Source organism: Homalodisca vitripennis, chromosome 8, assembly GCF_021130785.1.
Source record: "Homalodisca vitripennis isolate AUS2020 chromosome 8, UT_GWSS_2.1, whole genome shotgun sequence".
Classification (NCBI taxonomy): domain Eukaryota; kingdom Metazoa; phylum Arthropoda; class Insecta; order Hemiptera; family Cicadellidae; genus Homalodisca; species Homalodisca vitripennis.
Window position 1 is genome coordinate 15,805,790 of NC_060214.1, and position 21,469 is coordinate 15,827,258.

The 21,469-nt window shown below is 38.6% G+C and overlaps 1 protein-coding gene across 1 annotated transcript; it reads right to left on the reverse strand.

Annotated features, from left to right (window-relative positions):
- Positions 1 to 11,587: 11,587 nt before the first annotated feature.
- Positions 11,588 to 18,843, reverse strand: LOC124368032 (putative inorganic phosphate cotransporter). The gene is made up of 6 exons (XM_046825304.1): positions 18,780 to 18,843; positions 17,505 to 17,635; positions 16,514 to 16,744; positions 15,444 to 15,531; positions 14,385 to 14,608; positions 11,588 to 11,758 (listed from the first exon to the last, which is right to left on the reverse strand). The coding sequence occupies exons 1-6, from the start codon at positions 18,841 to 18,843 to the stop codon at positions 11,588 to 11,590; spliced, it is 909 nt and encodes a 302-aa protein (XP_046681260.1).
- Between the last annotated feature and the right edge of the window lie 2,626 nt (positions 18,844 to 21,469).

The window sequence follows — 21,469 nt, forward strand, 5'->3', positions numbered from 1 at the left end:
CCCAAGTTAAAGTTGAAAAAATTGTTTAGTGCTCACAACTAAGTTAAATGGAATTATATTAAAAGTGTATCTTTTAAATCGGTTCAGCTACAATAACAATTCAATAGTAAGGTACTGTTGTTATTACTCCTCAGGTTGCACAAACATTGGTGGGATAGATACTATAAATAAATATAATGGGGGGGACACATTTTTTATATCCAAGTATTGTGGAAGTCTGGGCATATTTTAGGCAGTAGCAGATTGGAAAAACATACAGAATGACATTATTGTGTTAATATTATTTTTGAATATTGGAAAAATATTATGTATTCATAGGATACAGAACAGAATTTTAGCACAAATGAGTATCACCACTAAGTAAAACATCAAATTTGATCCTCAGAATGATGAGGAATATATAGTCCTATAGCTGCTACTAGTTTCTTGAAATAATTTCCAGTTCAAATAGGAAACCATCTCCCCACATTTGTGGCTCTTCTTAGAATTTTTAGTTTGTTCATATCAGTTTATTTCATATTTTCTTGCTTTGATAGACAACATGAAATATTAAAATTGATTAGGATTAGCTCCTTCAATTTTGGAAGCATCTGAACCATAATGGAAAATTCTATTTAACACGTTCACAACGACAAGTACCCCATGGGGTACACACGATCTTTCGCAACTGCTGTCGTGTACCCAATCGGGTACATACCAAACTTTCGTAAAGCACCCCGTGGACCCGCTGGGGTACTAATTGCTTTAGCATTACCTTATTGCGTTTTAATTGTTTGCCTGTCTTATAAATAAATACCTCAGACTTTTATGTACCACATGAAGCACGATTGCTTAATTTTTCAGGTACCTCTTTGGGTACAAAAATAAACATTAACATTTTTTTACAAACTTGTGAATTCTGCATATGTTTTCTTTTAACGTAAAAAAGATTACAGCTTTTTACTATTATTATTGAAAAATTCAATGGCAAATCAAAAGTCGACAAATTAGTGGTCATTGTGAATATATTAAAAGAGTAGAAAATTTGTTATAAAATTAACACCATATCTGGTCTAAATCAGACAATTTCTATGTAATATTACACTTTTGATAACCTTACAACAGCTACCACTAGTGTAATATTGTAATCAGTGGCACATGCCGTTGTTTACAAACCGATAATCCCATATTCTGAGTTGATAAGATCGACTTCATCTTTTGTAGATGCTACATATAAAAATATAAGACGTTTGGATCAAGAACGTAGCCAGGATAGAATATTTGAGGGTCCAGAAAACTGATATTTTCCCGTAGTGGACAGAGAGTAAGGCCCCATTTTGTTCCTTAAAAAGTTCTTAACTTGTTTTTTGTTAGGAATGATCTTTCTGCAGTACATGTTAGTAATGCTGAATGATTTAAATAATAATAATCGTTTACTAAAAAGTAATTGAAAAAAGTTTAAAATTTGGGAGTGTTATAACATACTTTAGCTGAGAATGGAAAGGCATAATACACTGTGATTAACATTTCACTGCTGATACTATACTTTAGTTTCCTGATAAGGTATGTAACCCTAGCTAATGTTTTACATAGGAAACGTACATGAGCATCCCAATTTAATAGATTATCCATGAATATTCCTAATAGCTTAGCAGGTTCTGCGTACTTACTATCAAGTACACAGTTTCCATCGACAATAGGCCAACAGCATCTCGATAAGGAGAAACACGATCAAAGCGTTTCAATTTGAAAACAAAACGAATTGCGGAATTTTGAAGCTTATGGATTCGCTCCTGGTCTCCCTTCGAGATACTGTTGCCATAAGCAGGATAACAATAGTAAAATACAGAGAACACGAAAGCCTGCATTAACTGCAGCCTTGCAGACTCCGGCAGCAGATCCCTAAACCTGTAGAGACCCCTTAACCTGCCAATGGCACGCTGCATGGTATAAGTGACATGGTTAGAGAACGTAAGGTCCCTATCCAGCACTACGCCGAGAGTCTTCACGCTGTCACAAACAGCCAAACTCTCGCCACCGATCGTGACTCTCAGACCCCTGTCACTTAGGTCCTCTACAAGGTTGTGTGGGGCAAGATGAATCACAGTGCACTTGCTAACATTGAGTTTGAAGCCATTATCATGCGACCACTGGCTGATTCTCTAGGATTAGCCAGGATTAACTCTAGATCAGAGTTAATCCTCAGAAACGCCTCTTCGATGTTGCCAGGCGCATATGACAAGTGCAATTGTGAGTCGTCTGCATATAGGTGTGCTCCACTGTTTTGCACACATGAAGGAAAATCTGATAGGTTGAAAAGAATTGGGCCCAGACAACTTCCCTGAGGTACACCTCTACGTTTAAACAAGACAGCGGATGCCTCAACTCCCAACTTTGTAATCTGGCTCCTATCATCTAGATATGATTTGACCCAATCTATTACACTTTTGCCAAATCCATAATAATGCATCTTCGCCACCAGCAGTTCATGATTTATTGAATCAAACGCTTGTGAATAATCAAGCATTACAACTGAGCTATATCTTCCTTGTTCTCTTTCATCGATCAGATCACTTAATAAGTTTACCAGGGCAGTGCATGTGCTGTGGCTTTTCCTAAAACCAGATTGTGTTTTTGGCAAAATGTTTTCTCTTTCCATATAATTAACAATTTGTCTTGTTACAATTTTCTCGAGAATCTTGGATATTGCGGGTAATATCGATATGGGCCTTAACTGTTCGACACATTTAGGGGCTGCCACCTTTGGCAAAGGGTGTACAAGACTAATTTTCCAGTTTTGAGGAAAAATCTCATTTATTAATGACTCATTTATCAAATGTGTAATGGCCTCTATGGCATACGGACTCACAGCCTTGATCATACCTATTGAAATTTCATCACTCCCGACTGCTTTTGATTTGATTTCATTCATTGCTGATTTTACTTCGTCACTTGTTACTGTTGAAAAGATGAAATCATTTACCACTTCCTCTCGCCTGTTTTCCTTAAAGAAGGCACTTTTTTGGTACTTACTTCTTTTCCACACCCCATTTCAATAAAATACTTATTTTTATCATCAATATTTAATTGAAGTGGGAAACTTTTACTTTTGTTATTTCCAACAACATTACATTTCTTTAGGCACGTTCAAAATTCTTTTGGATTTTTATTAGATGACAACTATTCTGCAAAAAAGGCTTTCTTAGTCCTCCACACCAATTTATCCAGGTTATTGCGAGCTCTCTTTGTAATCTTTCCAATCATCACTGTCCTTGGTTTTCCAATATTTGTTTCGCAACTTATTCTTTAATTTGGTGTGTTTTATTATGATGTCATTTCTCCAAGGAGCTTTACCTTTGGTTACGCTTTTACGAATATGAAGCAAATTCTAGATTAATCTATTCAAATTTAATGTAACTTGTGCTAGATACCTTCCAGAAATGTAACAATACTTTATTATCATAATAAACGTTTAAAAAAATAAAGCTGATACGAATTCAATTTACAAAAAGAACCAAACATTGTCTTAGTAGAGGAGATCGCAAACCTGAGATCAAACAGAAAACCAATCCAGAAATGGCAGCTGTTCAAAAATGGCTTGAATTTACGAGTATTAGGTAATCATAACCAAGTTCATGTTAGTTTTATTAATTTATTCACAGGCAAAACTAGATCATTTATGATTGCTGAACCCATTACAATAGCATAGTTTAGGGATGAAATGACAATGTATTAAGCATTAATAGTTTATTATTTATAGTGCTTAATTGAAAACTCAAGGCATCTACTGATAAAGATCTTTAATTTGATGTGCATCTTTAACTTGTGGGCCGTACCCTGAGGAAGTAGGTAGTGAGTCACTAGATATGCGTTAAATTCAATTTTTGTATCTAGTAAGTCTGTACGAAGTTTTCTAGCTCTATCTTAAATCGTTTCGAAAACATTTAACCATCCCAGGACTTTTTGGACACCCTGTATATACAGCTATGCATTAACACAACAATAATTGTTGGTGCAATATGTCGTTATTTATTTATTTTCTACGAGTAATTTGTAAACTTACTTATAACCAATAAGACTTTGGATATGTTTGTTCCTCAAATGTGGAATTTGCTTCTTATAGGTGAATTAATATTATTATTAAGTTTTATATGTTGTTAAGTTTGTATATGTATGTAAGCTGAGGGTGTCCTTGTTAGGGTTTCAGAGAACTAGTTTTTTCCCAATCAAAGTTTATGTTAGTCAAATAAAATGTGATTAGTTCAAAATATTTGGTGATCACATACCTTCGATTCCAGTACTTGTAACAATTGCTAAAGCTTAAAATAATGAAGTAGTCCCTGTATTCATAACGAATTACATTTCAGTTGGTTGTATCAATGTTGCATTGGGAGTTGCTCTGTAATAAATGTTTTTGGAATTGCAAAATGTACAAATTACACATATTTTCTAAGCTTTCACTAGTTTCAGCAACTTTACTGTCTTTAAATCAGTATAAACCTTTTAATTTACTAAACATTTAATAATTATGAACACAAAATAATGAATATAATACAGAAGTTGATTGAAATAATACTCTTTGTTTCAGATATAGCAGGTTATCTGAAGTCAGTGATTGTGTTTATCATGTTTCACTTCTGCACCTGCGTTTTGCTGATATATGCTGCACTCAAGGTAAGAACCACACAATTAGCAAACTTGTTTATAACCCCTTTACGGTTTTTACGTAATATTATGTTCATTATGAGTTCGTAAAAGTGTGATATTGACTTACAATTACGCTTCGTTATATTGTTCCTGTTTCATTCTGTTGTCTGCCGTATTATGGGCAAGAAGCACTTCTATGGCAACCCTGCGTTGTGCAAGTAGTTCTGCCGTTTTCTACTAGGTGTCAGCACTTCCTTGGTTCTCTGTTCTCTGTCATGAGTGTTTGCACCTTGGTTAGTTCTCTGCAGTTGCACAGTGCAGACAGCTAGCATGTTGTACGTCATCAATACGTCATCCGTCCTGGAGTATTTTATAGTTTTATTTGTAGTATTTATTGTACCATGGATACGGGCCTATCTGATTCACAAATTACTAATTGACTTCTTTGTGTGATTATGGCACAGTTAGAATAGTGAAAATGACTTAATGTACCAATAAATAAAAAAACAAAATTTTAAAAGCACTAAAAATAATATTTTTTGATTAAAAAATGTATATCTAAACTCTAAAGACCTGTTTCTGTACAAAACAACACAAAGATTCAGCAAATCATCACAATTTTAAGCTCAAAAATAAAATTGCTAAGGGGTTAATAATGCGTATCTGTGATACATTACTGAACTTTTCAAAGTTTTAATCTGATATATCCATTTCACTTTTAATAATAATGATATGATTGTCTTACTCCTACCAGCAATAGGATCATCTAACTAATTCGATACCAGTTGTCCTTGTTAATTATCTATAAAAAAATAAATCTTTAATAAGGCGAAAGATAATAGCTTAATAATAAATTTAACAGTAAAGTGAGTAAGAGTCAAATTAGTAAATTTTTATTTTATTAAAACACTATAGTTGGTACTGTAACAATACTAAAAAATAAATAGAGGCATTGCCTCATCTTTAATGTTTTTATCAAAAATGAAATTATTTTTGTCTTGTTACATCTTTTTATGAAAATAGGTTAAAATTTCTCTTATGCCTATATGATTAAAACGCATATAACCGAACTACTATTTTATTTACTAACATAAAACTATTTACAAATTAAAACCATTTAAATTGTAGAATTTATCAACCCAATGAGGATGCTTTGATGCAGCTTTTACAAATTAATACTTCATTCCGTAGTATAATATTTTTTAACATTAAGTAATAAGTTGGATTATGATTTAAATGGATCAAATATAATAACGTGACGTGTGTTATTGTTAAAGTTTCATAATTAAATTTTTGATAAGTTAAATGTGTATTTAGGTTTCCTACTAACTAAAGTAAAACAAATATTAACCGTATAATGGAACAAGAAATTGTATAATTGGATTTTTTGTTATATTCATTTAGAACTGTAAGTATTTTCTAAACTAACAAATAAATAGTTAATTCACTACATCACTCCTAGTAGGAGGCTTCCAGCAGCACATGACAACTATAGCAACTTGGCCTGGCCCACCTACTAGAGTCAACAGTTTCCTACATCACTCCCAGCTAGAGGCTTCCAGCTGCTCACAGCTACTATGGCAACTTGGCTTGGCACACCTACTAGAGTGAACAGTTTCCTACATAACTCCCAACTAGAGGCTTCCAGCTGCCCACAGCTACTATGGAAACATAGCCTGGCCCACCTACTAGAGTCAACAGTTTCCTACATCACTCCCAGCTAGAGGCTTCTGTCTGGCCACAGCTACTATGGCAACTTGGCCTGGCACACCTACTAGAGTCAACAGTTTGACACATCACTCCCAGCTAGAGGCTTCTGTCTGCCCACAGCTACTGTGGAAACATAGCCTGGCCCACCTACTAGAGTCAACAGTTTCCTACATCACTCCCAGCTAGAGGCTTCTGTCTGCCCACAGCTACTATGGCAACTTGGCCTGGCCCACCTACTAGAGTCAACAGTTTCCTACATCACTCCCAGCTAGAGGCTTCTGTCTGGCCACAGCTACTATGGCAACTTGGCCTGGCCCACCTACTAGAGTCAACAGTTTCCTACATCACTCCCAGCTAGAGGCTTCTGTCTGCCCACAGCTACTATGGCAACTTGTCCTGGCACACCTACTAGAGTCAACAGTTTCCTACATCACTCCCAGCTAGAGGCTTCTGTCTGCCCACAGCTACTATGGCAACTTGGCTTGGCCCACCTACTAGAGTCAACAGTTTCCTACATCACTCCCAGCTAGAGGCTTCTGTCTGCCCACAGCTACTATGGCAACTTGGCCTGGCCCACCTACTAGAGTCAACAGTTTCCTACATCACTCCCAGCTAGAGGCTTCTGTCTGCCCACAGCTACTATGGCAACTTGGCCTGGCCCACCTACTAGAGTCAACAGTTTCCTACATCACTCCTAGCTAGAGGCTTCTGTCTGCCCACAGCTACTATGGCAACTTGGCCTGGCCCACCTACTAGAGTCAACAGTTTCCTACATCACTCCTAGCTAGAGGCTTCTGTCTGCCCACAGCTACTATGGCAACTTGGCCTGGCCCACCTACTAGAGTCAACAGTTTCCTACATCACTCCCAGCTAGAGGCTTCTGTCTGCCCACAGCTACTATGGCAACTTGGCCTGGCCCACCTACTAGAGTCAACAGTTTCCTACATCACTCCTAGCTAGAGGCTTCTGTCTGCCCACAGCTACTATGGCAACTTGGCCTGGCCCACCTACTAGAGTCAACAGTTTCCTACATCACTCCTAGCTAGAGGCTTCTGTCTGGCCACAGCTACTATGGCAACTTGGCCTGGCACACCTACTAGAGTCAACAGTTTGACACATCACTCCCAGCTAGAGGCTTCTGTCTGCCCACAGCTACTATGGAAACATAGCCTGGCACACCTACTAGAGTCAACAGTTTCCTACATCACTCCCAGCTAGAGGCTTCTGTCTGGCCACAGCTACTATGGAAACTTGGCCTGGCCCACCTACTAGAGTCAACAGTTTGACACATCACTCCCAGCTTGAGGCTTCTGTCTGGCCACAGCTACTATGGCAACTTGACCTGGCACACCTACTAGAGTCAACAGTTTGACACATCACTCCCAGCTAGAGGCTTCTGTCTGGCCACAGCTACTATGGCAACTTGACCTGGCACACCTACTAGAGTCAACAGTTTGACACATCACTCCCAGCTAGAGGCTTCTGTCTGGCCACAGCTACTATGGCAACTTGACCTGGCACACCTACTAGAGTCAACAGTTTCCTACATAACTCCCAGCTAGAGGCTTCCAGCTGCCCACAGTTACTATGGAAACATAGCCTGGCCCACCTACTAGAGTCAACAGTTTCCTACATCACTCCCAGCTAGAGGCTTCTGTCTGGCCACAGCTACGATGGCAACTTGGCCTGGCACACCTACTAGAGTCAACAGTTTCCTACATCACTCCCAGCTAGAGGCTTCTGTCTGGCCACAGCTACTATGGCAACTTGGCCTAGCACACCTACTACAGTCAACAGTTTGACACATCACTCCCAGCTAGAGGCTTCTGTCTGGCCACAGCTACTATGGCAACTTCACCTGGCACACCTACTAGAGTCAACAGTTTCCTACATCACTCCCAGCTAGAGGCTTCTGTCTGGCCACAGCTACTATGGCAACTTCACCTGGCCCACCTACTAGAGTCAACAGTTTCCTACATAACTCCCAGCTAGAGGCTTCCAGCTGCCCACAGCTACTATGGAAACATAGCCTGGCCCACCTACTAGAGTCAACAGTTTCCTACATCACTCCCAGCTAGAGGCTTCTGTCTGGCCACAGCTACTATGGAAACTTGGCCTGGCCCACCTACTAGAGTCAACAGTTTGACACATCACTCCCAGCTTGAGGCTTCTGTCTGGCCACAGCTACTATGGCAACTTGACCTGGCACACCTACTAGAGTCAACAGTTTGACACATCACTCCCAGCTAGAGGCTTCTGTCTGGCCACAGCTACTATGGCAACTTGACCTGGCACACCTACTAGAGTCAACAGTTTGACACATCACTCCCAGCTAGAGGCTTCTGTCTGGCCACAGCTACTATGGCAACTTGGCCTGGCACACCTACTAGAGTCAACAGTTTCCTACATCACTCCCAGCTAGAGGCTTCTGTCTGCCCACAGCTACTATGGCAACTTGGCCTGGCCCACCTACTAGAGTCAACAGTTTCCTACATAACTCCCAGCTAGAGGCTTCCAGCTGCCCACAGTTACTATGGAAACATAGCCTGGCCCACCTACTAGAGTCAACAGTTTCCTACATCACTCCCAGCTAGAGGCTTCTGTCTGGCCACAGCTACGATGGCAACTTGGCCTGGCACACCTACTAGAGTCAACAGTTTCCTACATCACTCCCAGCTAGAGGCTTCTGTCTGGCCACAGCTACTATGGCAACTTGGCCTAGCACACCTACTACAGTCAACAGTTTGACACATCACTCCCAGCTAGAGGCTTCTGTCTGGCCACAGCTACTATGGCAACTTCACCTGGCACACCTACTAGAGTCAACAGTTTCCTACATCACTCCCAGCTAGAGGCTTCTGTCTGCCCACAGCTGATAATCAGCCATATCCCAAAACGGAACATGTATCATGGTCTTATCAAAGAATGCACTCGCAGAAATTAAATTTCGTGCAAAACTCTACGCAAAGTCTATGACTCAATTTGTTCATGAGAATACCGAGGACAGTCACGTTCCGCTGATAATCAGCCGTATACTTTAACGGAACATGTAGCATGGTCTTATCTAAGCATTCACTCGCAGGAATGAAATTTCTTGCAAATCTCTACGCAAAGTCTATGACTCAATTTGTTCATGAGAAACTCGCGGACAGTTACGTTCCGCTGATAATCAGCCATATCCCAAAACGGAACACGTATCATGGTCTTATCAAAGAATGCACTCGCAGAAATTAAATTTCGTGCAAAACTCTACGCAAAGTCTATGACTCAATTTGTTCATGAGAATACCGAGGACAGTCACGTTCCGCTGATAATCAGCCGTATACTTTAACGGAACATGTAGCACGGTCTTATCTAATAATGCACTCGCAGAAATTAAATTTAGAGCTAAACTCTACGAAAAGTTTATGACTTCAATTTGTTCATGAGAACCCCGCAGACAGTTACGTTCGGCTGTTAATCAGCCATATCCCATAACGGAACATGTATCATGGTCTTATCAAAGAATGCACTCGCATAAATGAAATTTAGAGCTAAACTCTACGAAAAGTCTATGACTTCAATTTGTTCATGAGAATCCCGCAGACAGTTACGTTCGGCTGTTAATTAGCCATATCCCATAACGGAACATGTAGCCTGGTCTTATCTAAGAATCCACTCGCAGAAATGAAATTTAGAGCTAAACTCTACGAAAAGTCTATGACTTCAATTTGTTCATGAGAATCCCGCAGACAGTTACGTTCGGCTGTTAATCAGCCATATCCCATAACGGAACATGTAGCATGGTCTTATCTAAGAATGCACTCGCAGAAATGAAATTTAGAGCTAAACTCTACGAAAAGTCTATGACTTCAATTTGTTCATGAGAATCCCGCAGACAGTTACGTTCGGCTGTTAATCAGCCGTATCCCATAACGGAACATGTAGCATGGTCTTATCTAAGAATGCACTCGCAGAAATGAAATTTAGAGCTAAACTCTACGAAAAGTCTATGACTTCAATTTGTTCATGAGAACCCCGCAGACAGTTACGTTCGGCTGTTAATCAGCCATATTCCATAACGGAACATGTAGCATGGTCTTATCTAAGAATGCACTCGCAGAAATGAAATTTCGTGCAAATCTCTACGCAAAGTCTATGACTCAATTTGTTCATGAGAAACTCGCGGACAGTTACGTTCCGCTGATAATCAGCCATATCCCAAAACGGAACGTGTAGCATAGTCTTATCTAAGAATGCACTCGCAGAAATGAAATTTCGTGCATATCTCTACGCAAAGTCTGTGACTCAATTTGTTCATGAGAAACTCGCGGACAGTTACGTTCCGCTGATAATCAGCCATATCCCAAAACGGAACGTGTAGCATGGTCTTATCTAAGAATACACTCGCAGAAATGAAATTTCGTGCAAAACTTAAGGTCTTTGTCTCAATTCGTTATATATGTACCTTGGGGAAGAAATAGATAGACTGATAAGCAGAAAGAGGACCTGTAGTGATTGCCCAAATTTGGCCCTTTCATCTTAGGAAGTTTTCCAACCTTCAGAGTAAAACCAATATTTGTAACTCTTCAAACTCAATTTGTTCTAGAAATATCTTCTAGATAGTTAGAATTCGTCAAAGCTTAGCCAAATCCTTTGGAAGGAAATGCACCATCATCAAACTTGAGGTTGCATATATAAAAATGAACATTCACTTGAAATATAAAGTAACTTAATATCTAACTTTTACTCCAGATTGCGCCAGTGACGAGTTAACATCATGTAATAAATTGTACATACTAACCGTGTTTAGGTTACGAAACCAACTTTAATGAATGAAGCTGTCGATTTTTTTAAACGGTAGCCCACTCGAAAATGGTGGGCTTCTTTTGGGTTGTGGTATGGCATTTTAACAGTGTTTTAGGGAAAAACAGACAGGAAAACAAGAGTTCTATAACGCAACACATATAAACGATTATTTTGTAATGTATGACCTTAATAAGGATTCCTCCTTATACCGAAAGTAAATAATGAACTCCCCTAGTCCGTAACAGCCTTGTCAGTCCACCGTATGTACATTTTCTTCGTCGGGACAAGACAGACTCAACTGGTACTGGAAATATCATAAGTTACGTCAAGAGCAGGAAGCGGACGTTTTTTGTCGAAGTTTATTGTAGGGTGAAAGTTAGATTTTGACTTTCTTTCATTACTGTATAACAGTACTGACCAAGCATTGTACAAACCTCTAATATGTATGAAAATCAAACAGTGTTTAGCGTAAGGTTTGACTTGCATTTTTGATGTCGAAGCCAAGAACGTGCCCAAAGTAGAGAGGAAGCATGGTGACCAGAGTCCAGTAGCTCCAGAGCTGGCCGATGCCGCAGGCCACGAGAGCCAGGACTGGAGCTGATGTCATGATCTGCTTCCATGGCGTCTTCATTTTCTGTTTCACAAAATGTTGCTTTACAGCGTTCTGAGATCAGGAACCATTTAGCACAACTCATTCAAGGTGAAACTATATAGTTATCTCATATGAACTATTATAGCCTGGAAGAAACTTTTTCCGGGAGGCTTTTTCCGGATATCTGCCATCGTTCAGTGATACATAAAATCAGTTTTCGATACCTGCAATCTGATCTCTTCTGCAGGTAAATAACTAACCTAACACATAATTACAAACTAGGTTCAAATATACAAATCATACCAGAGCGTTGTGACATGCGTAAGTCAGGAAACGCAACCAGCATGGTGTGTGTCACCTTCAATAATTCTAAAACATGCAGTTGATAAAAATCTAAACACAACACTATTAGAACTGAACTACAGAGTACAGGTGACAATAGGTCTACATTCGTCGACCAACCACCTCGGACTGTAAATAGTTAAAATCCAATTTTAGGCTAATTGTGTGTTAGGAATTTACCTGAAGAAGAGATCAGATTTACAGATCTTGAAACGTAGTGTTATTGATTTATCATATGTTCAGTGATGGCATATGTTAGGGAAAATCCTGCTTCCTTCACAATCCTCCTATAATATTCTCTCTGTAGAAAGCAGACTAAGCCCTGTAAACTTTGTGACAAAGCAAATTTTGGCGCTTGATAAAACTACGCAAATGGCTCGGCGAAGAAGTGACAGATGCTACGGCTGGCAGTGGCTGCGATCAGCGACGACCGATTGGCAGGCCGTGGCCAGCTGATCAAGAGAGCAGCTGTTTGGACAGGAGACGGCGGAACTGGAACAGGGAATAAAAGAGTAGAATGCCAATGTAAAAAGTCGGTGATAAGATTTGTTTTCAGTGTAATTTTGCGTTGTAGTGATCCTAACTCACCGGAAACGGGATGTTAGATGTTAGTATCTGGTTTCTACAGAGTGTTCCAATACTTTGGGATTTTGTTCTACACATAAACATGAGCAAAACAGTCCATATAAAGGTATGTCCTAAAACCTAGTTTTCCGTCTGATATGTATGTTATAGACAAAATTGTATCTTTTGCACCAATTAAGATACAATTATGAAACGTGAGAATTGTACTAACCTTTTGAAAATAAAATATTAACAATATCCTTTCACCTTTCCGCACCAAAGTGCGGGTTTTTGTTGGTTTTTACTTGTTTTATGGAATAATTGAAACGTCCGTTTTTGTTCGTTCTGGTATGATCACCTGAAAACGGCGTATAAAAGAGAATTGACGTTAAAGATGAAACAAAACTATTCAAATTGTTCTGTAAAACGGCAATAAATATCGAGAGACACGCTTTCTTACCTAAGCAAAATTTTATCCTGGAGTTATCAGGATCGTGAACACTGAAACATTATTATTCTATAGAATTAATTCCAATGGCATTAGTACCAATACTACAATTATTATTATACATTTCTGTATAAATATACCTTGCTCTGGTCGGAGGAATTGACGAGGGAAGACTTGATGTAAGCCCTCTCGCCGTCACTGATTGTGGAGTGAGGGTCAGGATCGTCAGCACCAATACTACAATCATTATCACTTCTGTATAAACATACCTTGCTCTGGTCGGAGGAATTGACGAGGGAAGACTTGATGTACGCCCTCTCACCATCACTGATTGTGGAGTGAGAGGCAGGATTGTCAGCACCAATACTACAATCATTATCTCTTCTGTGTAAATATACCTTGCTCAGGTCTAAGGAATTGACGATGGAAGACTTTTTTTCTTTTTTTTTTGTAACAGAGGGCCAGGTTTCCTAGGCCTGGTAGTTGCCTCTCAGCCATCCGGCTTATTGTGCACCCTCTCCCAGGTTTAAGCTGTATCAAATCCCAGGCCTTTACAAAACCATGAGATCTTCTGAACAATGCTTTCCTGTTCCAACCCCTCTTCCGTATGCATAAGAACGCCTAGAGATCTTGAGCGTTTGCTCTGTAATGCCGGACATTCAAATATGACGTGCTAGGGTGTTTCGTTAGCCTCGCCACATTTCCTGCACAGTGTTTCCTGAACTGGAATACCTATTCTGTTCAGGTGACTTCGGAATATCCAATGACCTGTAATAAAATCAGTCACCTTTCGGATCTCCGTTCTACTCATTCTAAGGGCATCTGCTGCAATGTTCCTTGATGGTCCCTTGAGCATCCGCTTTGCTTGTACATTCCTCTCAGTATTTCTCCAATGTTGTAGGTGTTTGTTAACCATCCACTTGGTAACTGATCTACGTGATAAGTTATATGAGACCCCACACGTTGGTTCAGGACCGGTAAGAGGACAGTTGGCTCCCAAGTTAGCGCAACTGTCTGCCCCTTCATTTCCTGTGATTCCTCTATGTCCAGGCACCCAAGTTAGAATGACTTTATTGGTTTTCGCCAGCAATTTCATGACGTTAAAGATGAAACAAAACAATTCAAATTGTTCTGTAAAACGGCAATAAATAACGAGGGACACGCTTTCTTACTTAAGCCAAATGTTATACTGGAGTTTAAATCTCTTAACTTTGAATCATGAACACTTAAACATTATTATTCTATAGAATTAATTCCAATGGCATTAGTATCAATACTGCAAAATTATTATTATACATTTCTGTATAAATATACCTTGCTCTGGTCGGAGGAATTGACGAGTGAAGACTTGATGTAAGCCCTCTCGCCATCACTGATTGTGGAGTGAGAGTCAGGATCGTCGGCACCCACGTACAGCCACATCAGAGCCCAGAGGAGTCCACAGCTTCCGGTCACGTAGAAGATACTGGGCCATCTCCAGGAACTTGCTGCCAGGTACCCTGCCACGAACATGGTCAGGGTCGCACCTACTTGGCCTCCTGCAGACGTCAGATTATCGGCTTTTGGATTGTGCAAGATTTGGAAGTAGATACATTTATAAATAGTTAATCCATTAATCCCATTTTTTTTCGTTTTCTCCATAAAAGGTCTAGAACAATTTTAAGGAACCCAGAGAGACTTTAGAGGAGAAGATAAATCCTGCCCTGGTGCCAATACTCTGATGTCTGATTGTGATAATCCCAGAGGACCAACTGGAACTCAGAACTCTCATGGAAGTTCAAGAGAGAAAAGGATGGAAACCGATGGAGACTCTAGCATAAACATCGTACCATTACTTGGACTATATACTTTGCTATATATAAAATATTAATTTTATGTATTTTGGAATTAAAAATTTGTTACTTCCTCTGGGAGAATGATATATAACATTTGGAGTATTTAAATTATTAAAAAAAGGCATAAATATTGAATTTGAGTTGATTCTTAAAAAGATAGCGCGCCTTCGGATTTTCAGTCTGCTTCCGGCCGCGCAGCTCGTGGGTGCACGTGCAGGAGCCCACTCACCCTTCCCCCACCAACGGCAGTCTCCTTACCCTACCTTACCCCTCCAGCCACTCAATAAGATCCTCTCTTCCTTCGCTCTACACTTGACATCTCGGTTCTCGGCTCTATCACAACCAAACAAATAGTTTTACAGACAATCCCACTGAGTCTTGATTGTGTTGAGCACACTTATTTAATTACATTCCGAATGAAGATATACGTATTGTAATGTTATACTATCATGTTTCAAATAAAAAAACGATGCAAAACAGCGTTACCTGTAGTACCATGTGTTATCATTGCTATCAAATCTCAGATGTGACCACCTACCTACGTAAACAAATCCGACCACTCTGTTGCGCTCCTGGGAAGTGGCCCACTTCGAAATGTGTGTGTTGAGACAGGGAAAGAAAAAACCCTGAAATAAGTGGAACTAGTCAAATATTTAGTCAGAATAAAGCCATTGACATACTGCAAATAGAATGCAAAGGACATACATAGTTTAAAAGAAATATACAGGGGTTTCTTGAAGAAGTAAACACTGGCTCTAAGATACCAGTAATGATGGAATTCCACCGTACCTTGGAAATAAAAAGCCTTGAAAACCTTTGTACGTGTTTATGTAACATCTACCAAGGCGAAGCAGAATAACCACTGCTTTATAACTGTTTGGTTGAAATTTAATCCATAAAATGCTCACCATGCCAATTTGTATTAAAATCAAAACAACCAAAAAGGACATACGGGTAGAAAAGAAAGTTTTGTAAATGAGCTTCAAAATACTTATAAAATGTCTATGTAAATTTTAGTTGAAATTATAATCGTCGTAGTCATGATTCATAGAGAAAACATTTGTTTACACTATCGTAGTTAATAGGTAGATTCAATCCTACTTAATATGTACAGTGGAACCTTTTAGTAAGTGCACATCATAAGTACGAACTCAAAGACTATAGCTGATACTGCTAAAAATATACTCTAATACTCAAATCATAATTATATTTTTCTTGAGTTAAAGCCATTTCACTAACATTAGACACTATTGTACTGTTTATATCACTGGTATACTTTTATTAAAATTTATTTCCATTTTCCTTCATTTAATTTTTTAATGTATTACCATGAATTTTTTTATTATTATTTCCATATCTAATCCCAATTTCTTGCTGTTCTTGAAAATCTGGTTCTTCTGCCTGACAACTTAGTTACATCATTCATAATTTTTATTTTATAATCGCTTGTTGTTTTCAACTGGAAGGTATAAACCAGCCAGAAGTGATCCCTGCTGGGTGAAGTTGTATGCTTCCACAGTGCTAACTGGCTCTCGGCTGGTGGATCCTTACCCTACTTAGCTGCATATAGTCACTACGACAAAGGATCTGTTTACTACAAACCCGTACCTGGCCAAGGCCTTGGAGGAATCTACTGAAGCAGAACACCAACCAGTCGCAGTTGAGTGATATAAAGGGTGTAAAAATTGTGACGATGGAGCAAAACACCATCGACCAAAATAGCATAGTTTTCGACCCGATGATTCGAGACAGGTGCCCCGCGGGTATCTGTAGTATAACATAGCCCCAGAACATGGAGCTGAGGATCACACCTTTCTGGGCAATATCCCAAGGCAGAACCTGGAAAACAGTTTGTATCATAATAACAAAATTTAAGAATACTTCTAACATCTAATAAGGAGTACGCCACACTACGTGTCTAACACAATTCGCTTAGCATGCATGCAAAATTTCATATATATAGCTCATTTTCATTAGTTTACATGGTATGTATGTCACATATCAAAGTGTCATACAAGAGCACAAGTTGCTTTTAAATTTGTTTATTCTTAGGTTTCATTATGATTGTGATTTGTCAAAAATTTTGCTAATAGCTACATAAGACATCGTTTTGGTCGTAACGAAAAGTTTGAGAAGAAAAATAATTGGCTCGTAGTGCCCTTACTTTTCACGTGGGGAACCTCTTACATGATAGAATGTGGGCTGGAACATTACAGTTCTGGGAATCTCAACAACAGGCATCACCGCGTGAGCTGAGAGATGAGTAGTACAGTCAAAGTTTTGTATTCTTCTTTCCATGGAAACTCAGCAAGGGTTGCTTGTCCTCTATCAAATCAACAACTACAAAGCTAGTATGTTGGCTAGATGGGATAGAAGAATTTTCGTCACTAGTGTGTGTTTTCTTACTCATTAAAATAAACTTTTGGAAATAGATTTAACTACGAATCACAGTATTTTCATCTTAACAATAGAATTAGGATTCAATGATTTGATTAATATGACTCAAAGACTTCGAAACGTAGCAAAGTAGCATTAAAGCACTGCCACAATACTTATTCCCTTTGTTTGTTTGTTTGTTTGTACAAAACACCAGCTCTACCTTTATGCCAGAATCTGCTGTCTTCTTATCAGTCATAGCCACGATTGCCACTGACAGATTCACCCTCAGACCGTAAGCGAACACCAGACATGTGAAACACATGATCGTCTGAAAGTGACGCACGCCAAACCCTGAAATAATGACATTCTAGGTTAGGTTTTATAACGGTTAAACTATAGATGAGCCGCTATGAAAGCGGCCTGTTAAGTGAGGGGGTGTGAGAGAGAGGCGAGGAAGATGGAGGGAGGTAGGGTGAGAAAGAGTGAGAGGACGAGAGGGAGAAAGAGATGAGAAGAGAGAGATAGGGTGGGAGAGAGTGAGGGAGGGTGAGGGAGTGAGAGAGGGAGAGGAGAGAGAGAGAGAGAGAGAGAGAGAGAGAGATGCGAAGTGGGAGAGGAAACGCGGACTCACTTCCCCCTTCACATTCCTTACTTACCAACCACTCCTCAGTCGCCAATTTACCACTCGTAGGGTATGTATTACATAAGAGCTGTTTTACAAACCGAGTAATAACAACAACAGCTGTTAACAATAAACATATTATTAAACAGCTGGTTATACTAACGTATTAGGATACATGCCTGTGAGGGCAGATGTTCATAAACCACTGTTATGTGTTTACCAGTTCCGTAGTTATCTCTGCCTCTGGTCTCATACGAATGTATGTCTCGGCCACTTGTCTTGATACATTTAGACATACAAAACAGAGTTGTTTCAAAAATCTAGAGACCCGGCAGAGTCAACAGCTGCAATTTTTTGAAGGTTTTTCTGCAAGACTCTCTGAAATGCAAATGTCAAATCGCTTGTTTTTGCAATTTAAACACTATCTTCAACTGTTTGTTTGCACAAGCACCCCACAATACCAATCCGTAGCAGCGATGGGGGTAAATCAAGCCATAATATGCCGTCATCAGAACCTGAGTAGGGCAATATTTGGCTAGAGACCTCAAAACATAAATGCCTGAGGATAGTTTGGCGCAAACATGGTCAATGTGATCGTTCCATGTCAACCCTCGATCAAGGTGTATTCCAAGCAATTTCGAGCTGTAGACAATCTGGTTTTTCTGAAAATCAATTCAGGAATCCTTTCTAAGAAAGAAATCGATTGTCAGCAACGCTAGTTTCGGAGGTAGTCGAAATGGGAAGGTTACAAAAGGGTTACAAAATGACAACTTTTCTCAGATCATATGTTTCTTTTAAAGCTTGGCACGTTTAAAACTAACGTAAAGACTCGTTAATTGATGTTAAATCAGCATTGAGTAACCACATACAGACCCCCTGAAGTGGCCACTTTTAGTCTCTTGTCTTGTTGTCTGAGGGCGATGTGGCTATTATTCATGTGCCTGAAGGTCGGTTTTAAGTATATCAAACTAGGAAAAATACAATTAAGAAAACATTACCTTTTAATATTTTTAACGATTAACTCCTTAGTTAGGAAAATTGCATTATTGACTTTAAGAAAAACCAGGTCGTATGCTTTCTTATAATGAAAATTGGCTCTCAGCTTCAAAACCATAAGCAATAATTATTCTTTATTGTCACAAAACAGTTTGACAATGTTACAATATTACACTTTAACGTTAGGTTGAGTTATAATACATCCAAACTTACTGGAGTAGTTTAATGAAAATCTAATAATTGGAAGGAAATGTTATACATTTCCGCGTTTACAGACGACTGAGTATTATTGGCAGTTTCAGTTTGACGTCGGTTGACTGAATTATAGTAACAGTATTAATAATACCATCAAGTTGTCTGTTACTTAGTTTGTTTACCAAATCTGTTGAATATGTTGTTATTGTTATTGGTGTTGAATATTATAGCCTTTGCATGTTTATTTGTACGTTAACTTTGATAGCGTATTCATTGCTTGTTATTTAAGTAGTTATAAAGTGTAGGTTCTGGGACAGGACCTTTGACCCCTGTTATCTCTCTGCGGGGGGTCCCTTATCAGTGATAACCTTTGACATTTCCGCATATTTTAAGATAAGCACGTGCCAGATAACCTTGACCCAATTAAAAAGCAATTGACCTCAATTAAATAACAATTAGATAAGCCCGCGAGGTCGCTACTATTGTTTACGTTTCGTTATCGGCACGCGCCGGTTCGTATCGCGAATTCTTCACCTCTAGGTCATTGAAGTTGATATTATTGTTTACTTTCATCCCACTTTGGCGGAGAAAAAAAACATTAAAATGTCAGAAGAACAAAGAAAAAGCTTACAATTTAAGAGTTTTGAGAAATAGGTATCAAATATTCTACGAGAGACGTGAAGGTGAACGAATTCAGAGCTCTTTCGTTTCATCTTCGACTTGGACGTGGGGTGATTCAAAATATTACAAAGCACAGGTTTCACGTCCAACGGATACAAACAACTGCGTACAAGAACTCTCAAGTTTCAAGTAGTGGCAGCTAGCTCTAAGGATGAAGATTTGAGACCGGTTACAAACTTTCATAAAACTTATAATTGGAGAGTAATAAAAATTTTGTGAAAGATTTACTAGTAAAAAAAAAATAATTTTATAATTTTGTTTGATGTCTTAATAAAGTTAGAAGAGAGTTTCAGAAGATGATTGGTACAATTCATTCGTAAACTTCAAATTGCAGAGAAAGAAAAAAAGATTGTTGAAGATTTACTAGTTAAACAATTTTATGTATATATATATATGTTTAATATAAATATAACTTTTTTCTGAGGTATTAATTTTAAATTTGTGTTAAACATCCCAATAAAGATAGAAGTGGAAAGATTCAACAGCTCAGAAGATGATTGGTATAATATTCACTATACTAAGCTTTGATATCAATTGACCTGACCTCTGATAAATGTTTTATCTAACAACCAATTTAATTTTAAAGTAAGCGGTATTGTTTGATCCACCGCTAACAGTGATTATGCACCGAAACATGCTTGCAACGTCTGCTCTCTCCTGATAATATCACATTTTTATTTGTCCTTTATTTACCCTTGTTTACTACATTTTGTCGACACGTGGTCACCTTAAACCTTTAGAATGATTAAAACTGTAAATTTCTATCAACACGTGTTCGCCTTTAACCTCAAACGTCAGTTCTGGATGGGTATATAGCGTTCTCCTCTTCAGAGAGTTGATCAAGTTCAATTTTCGACTTCTACTCGTCCGCTTCTCACTAACAAGTAAGTACAACTATAAAATAGTGTGTGATAGAAAATGGAAACCTTGCGGTGTTAACACAAGTTTTCTATCACACTTTAAAAATAATAATAAGTACTTAGTTTTATGGAGCAGAGAATGGAAACCTGCGGTGTTAACGTAAGTTCTCTGTTATTAGTAATTTATTTATTTTAGACCAGTGTGATAGAAAATGGAAACCTTGCGGTGTTAACACAAGTTTTCTATCGCACTTTTAAAATAATAATAAATACTTAGTTTTATGGAGCAGAGAATGGAAACCTTGCGGTGTTAACGTAAGTTCTCTGTTTAGCTAGACAATACATAATTATTATCATAAACAGCTTTAATTAATGTAAAACTTATTATTTTTTAGTGTCGAAGTCTCAACTAGGGTTCGTGCGTCTAACTGAAAAACGCTTTTTCCTCCACATAGAAGCTCACCTTCAGCTGCTGGTTTTGATTTATGTAGTGCCTATGATTATGTAGTACAGAAATTTGGCAGACAATTAATTAAGACAGATATAGCAATTAAACTACCTGAAAACTGTTATGGTAGAATTAGCACCTAGATCCGGTTTGGCTCTACATCATTTCATTGATGTTGGAGCAGGTGTAGTTGACAGGGACTATACGGGAATGTAGGTGTTGTACTATTTAATCATTCAAATCAAGACTTTGTTATTAAAAAAGGAGACAGGATAGCACAACTAATTTGTGAATTAATACTGTATCCTAAGTTATGTGAGCTTTCTGACGTGGGAGAGACCGTGAGAGGATCACATGGGTTTGGGTCTAGTGGTGTGTAGTAT

Coding starts and splice junctions, on each gene's coding strand:
- LOC124368032 (XM_046825304.1), bottom strand. CDS start 18,843: ATGAATAATAGCCACATCGCCCTCAGACAACAAGACAAGAGACTAAAA. Junction 17,636..18,779: donor AAAAGTGGCCACTTCAGGGG/GTCTGTATGTGG, acceptor TCATTATTTCAG/GGTTTGGCGTGCGTCACTTT. Junction 14,609..15,443: donor GGTCGGATTTGTTTACGTAG/GTAGGTGGTCAC, acceptor TGACGTCTGCAG/GAGGCCAAGTAGGTGCGACC.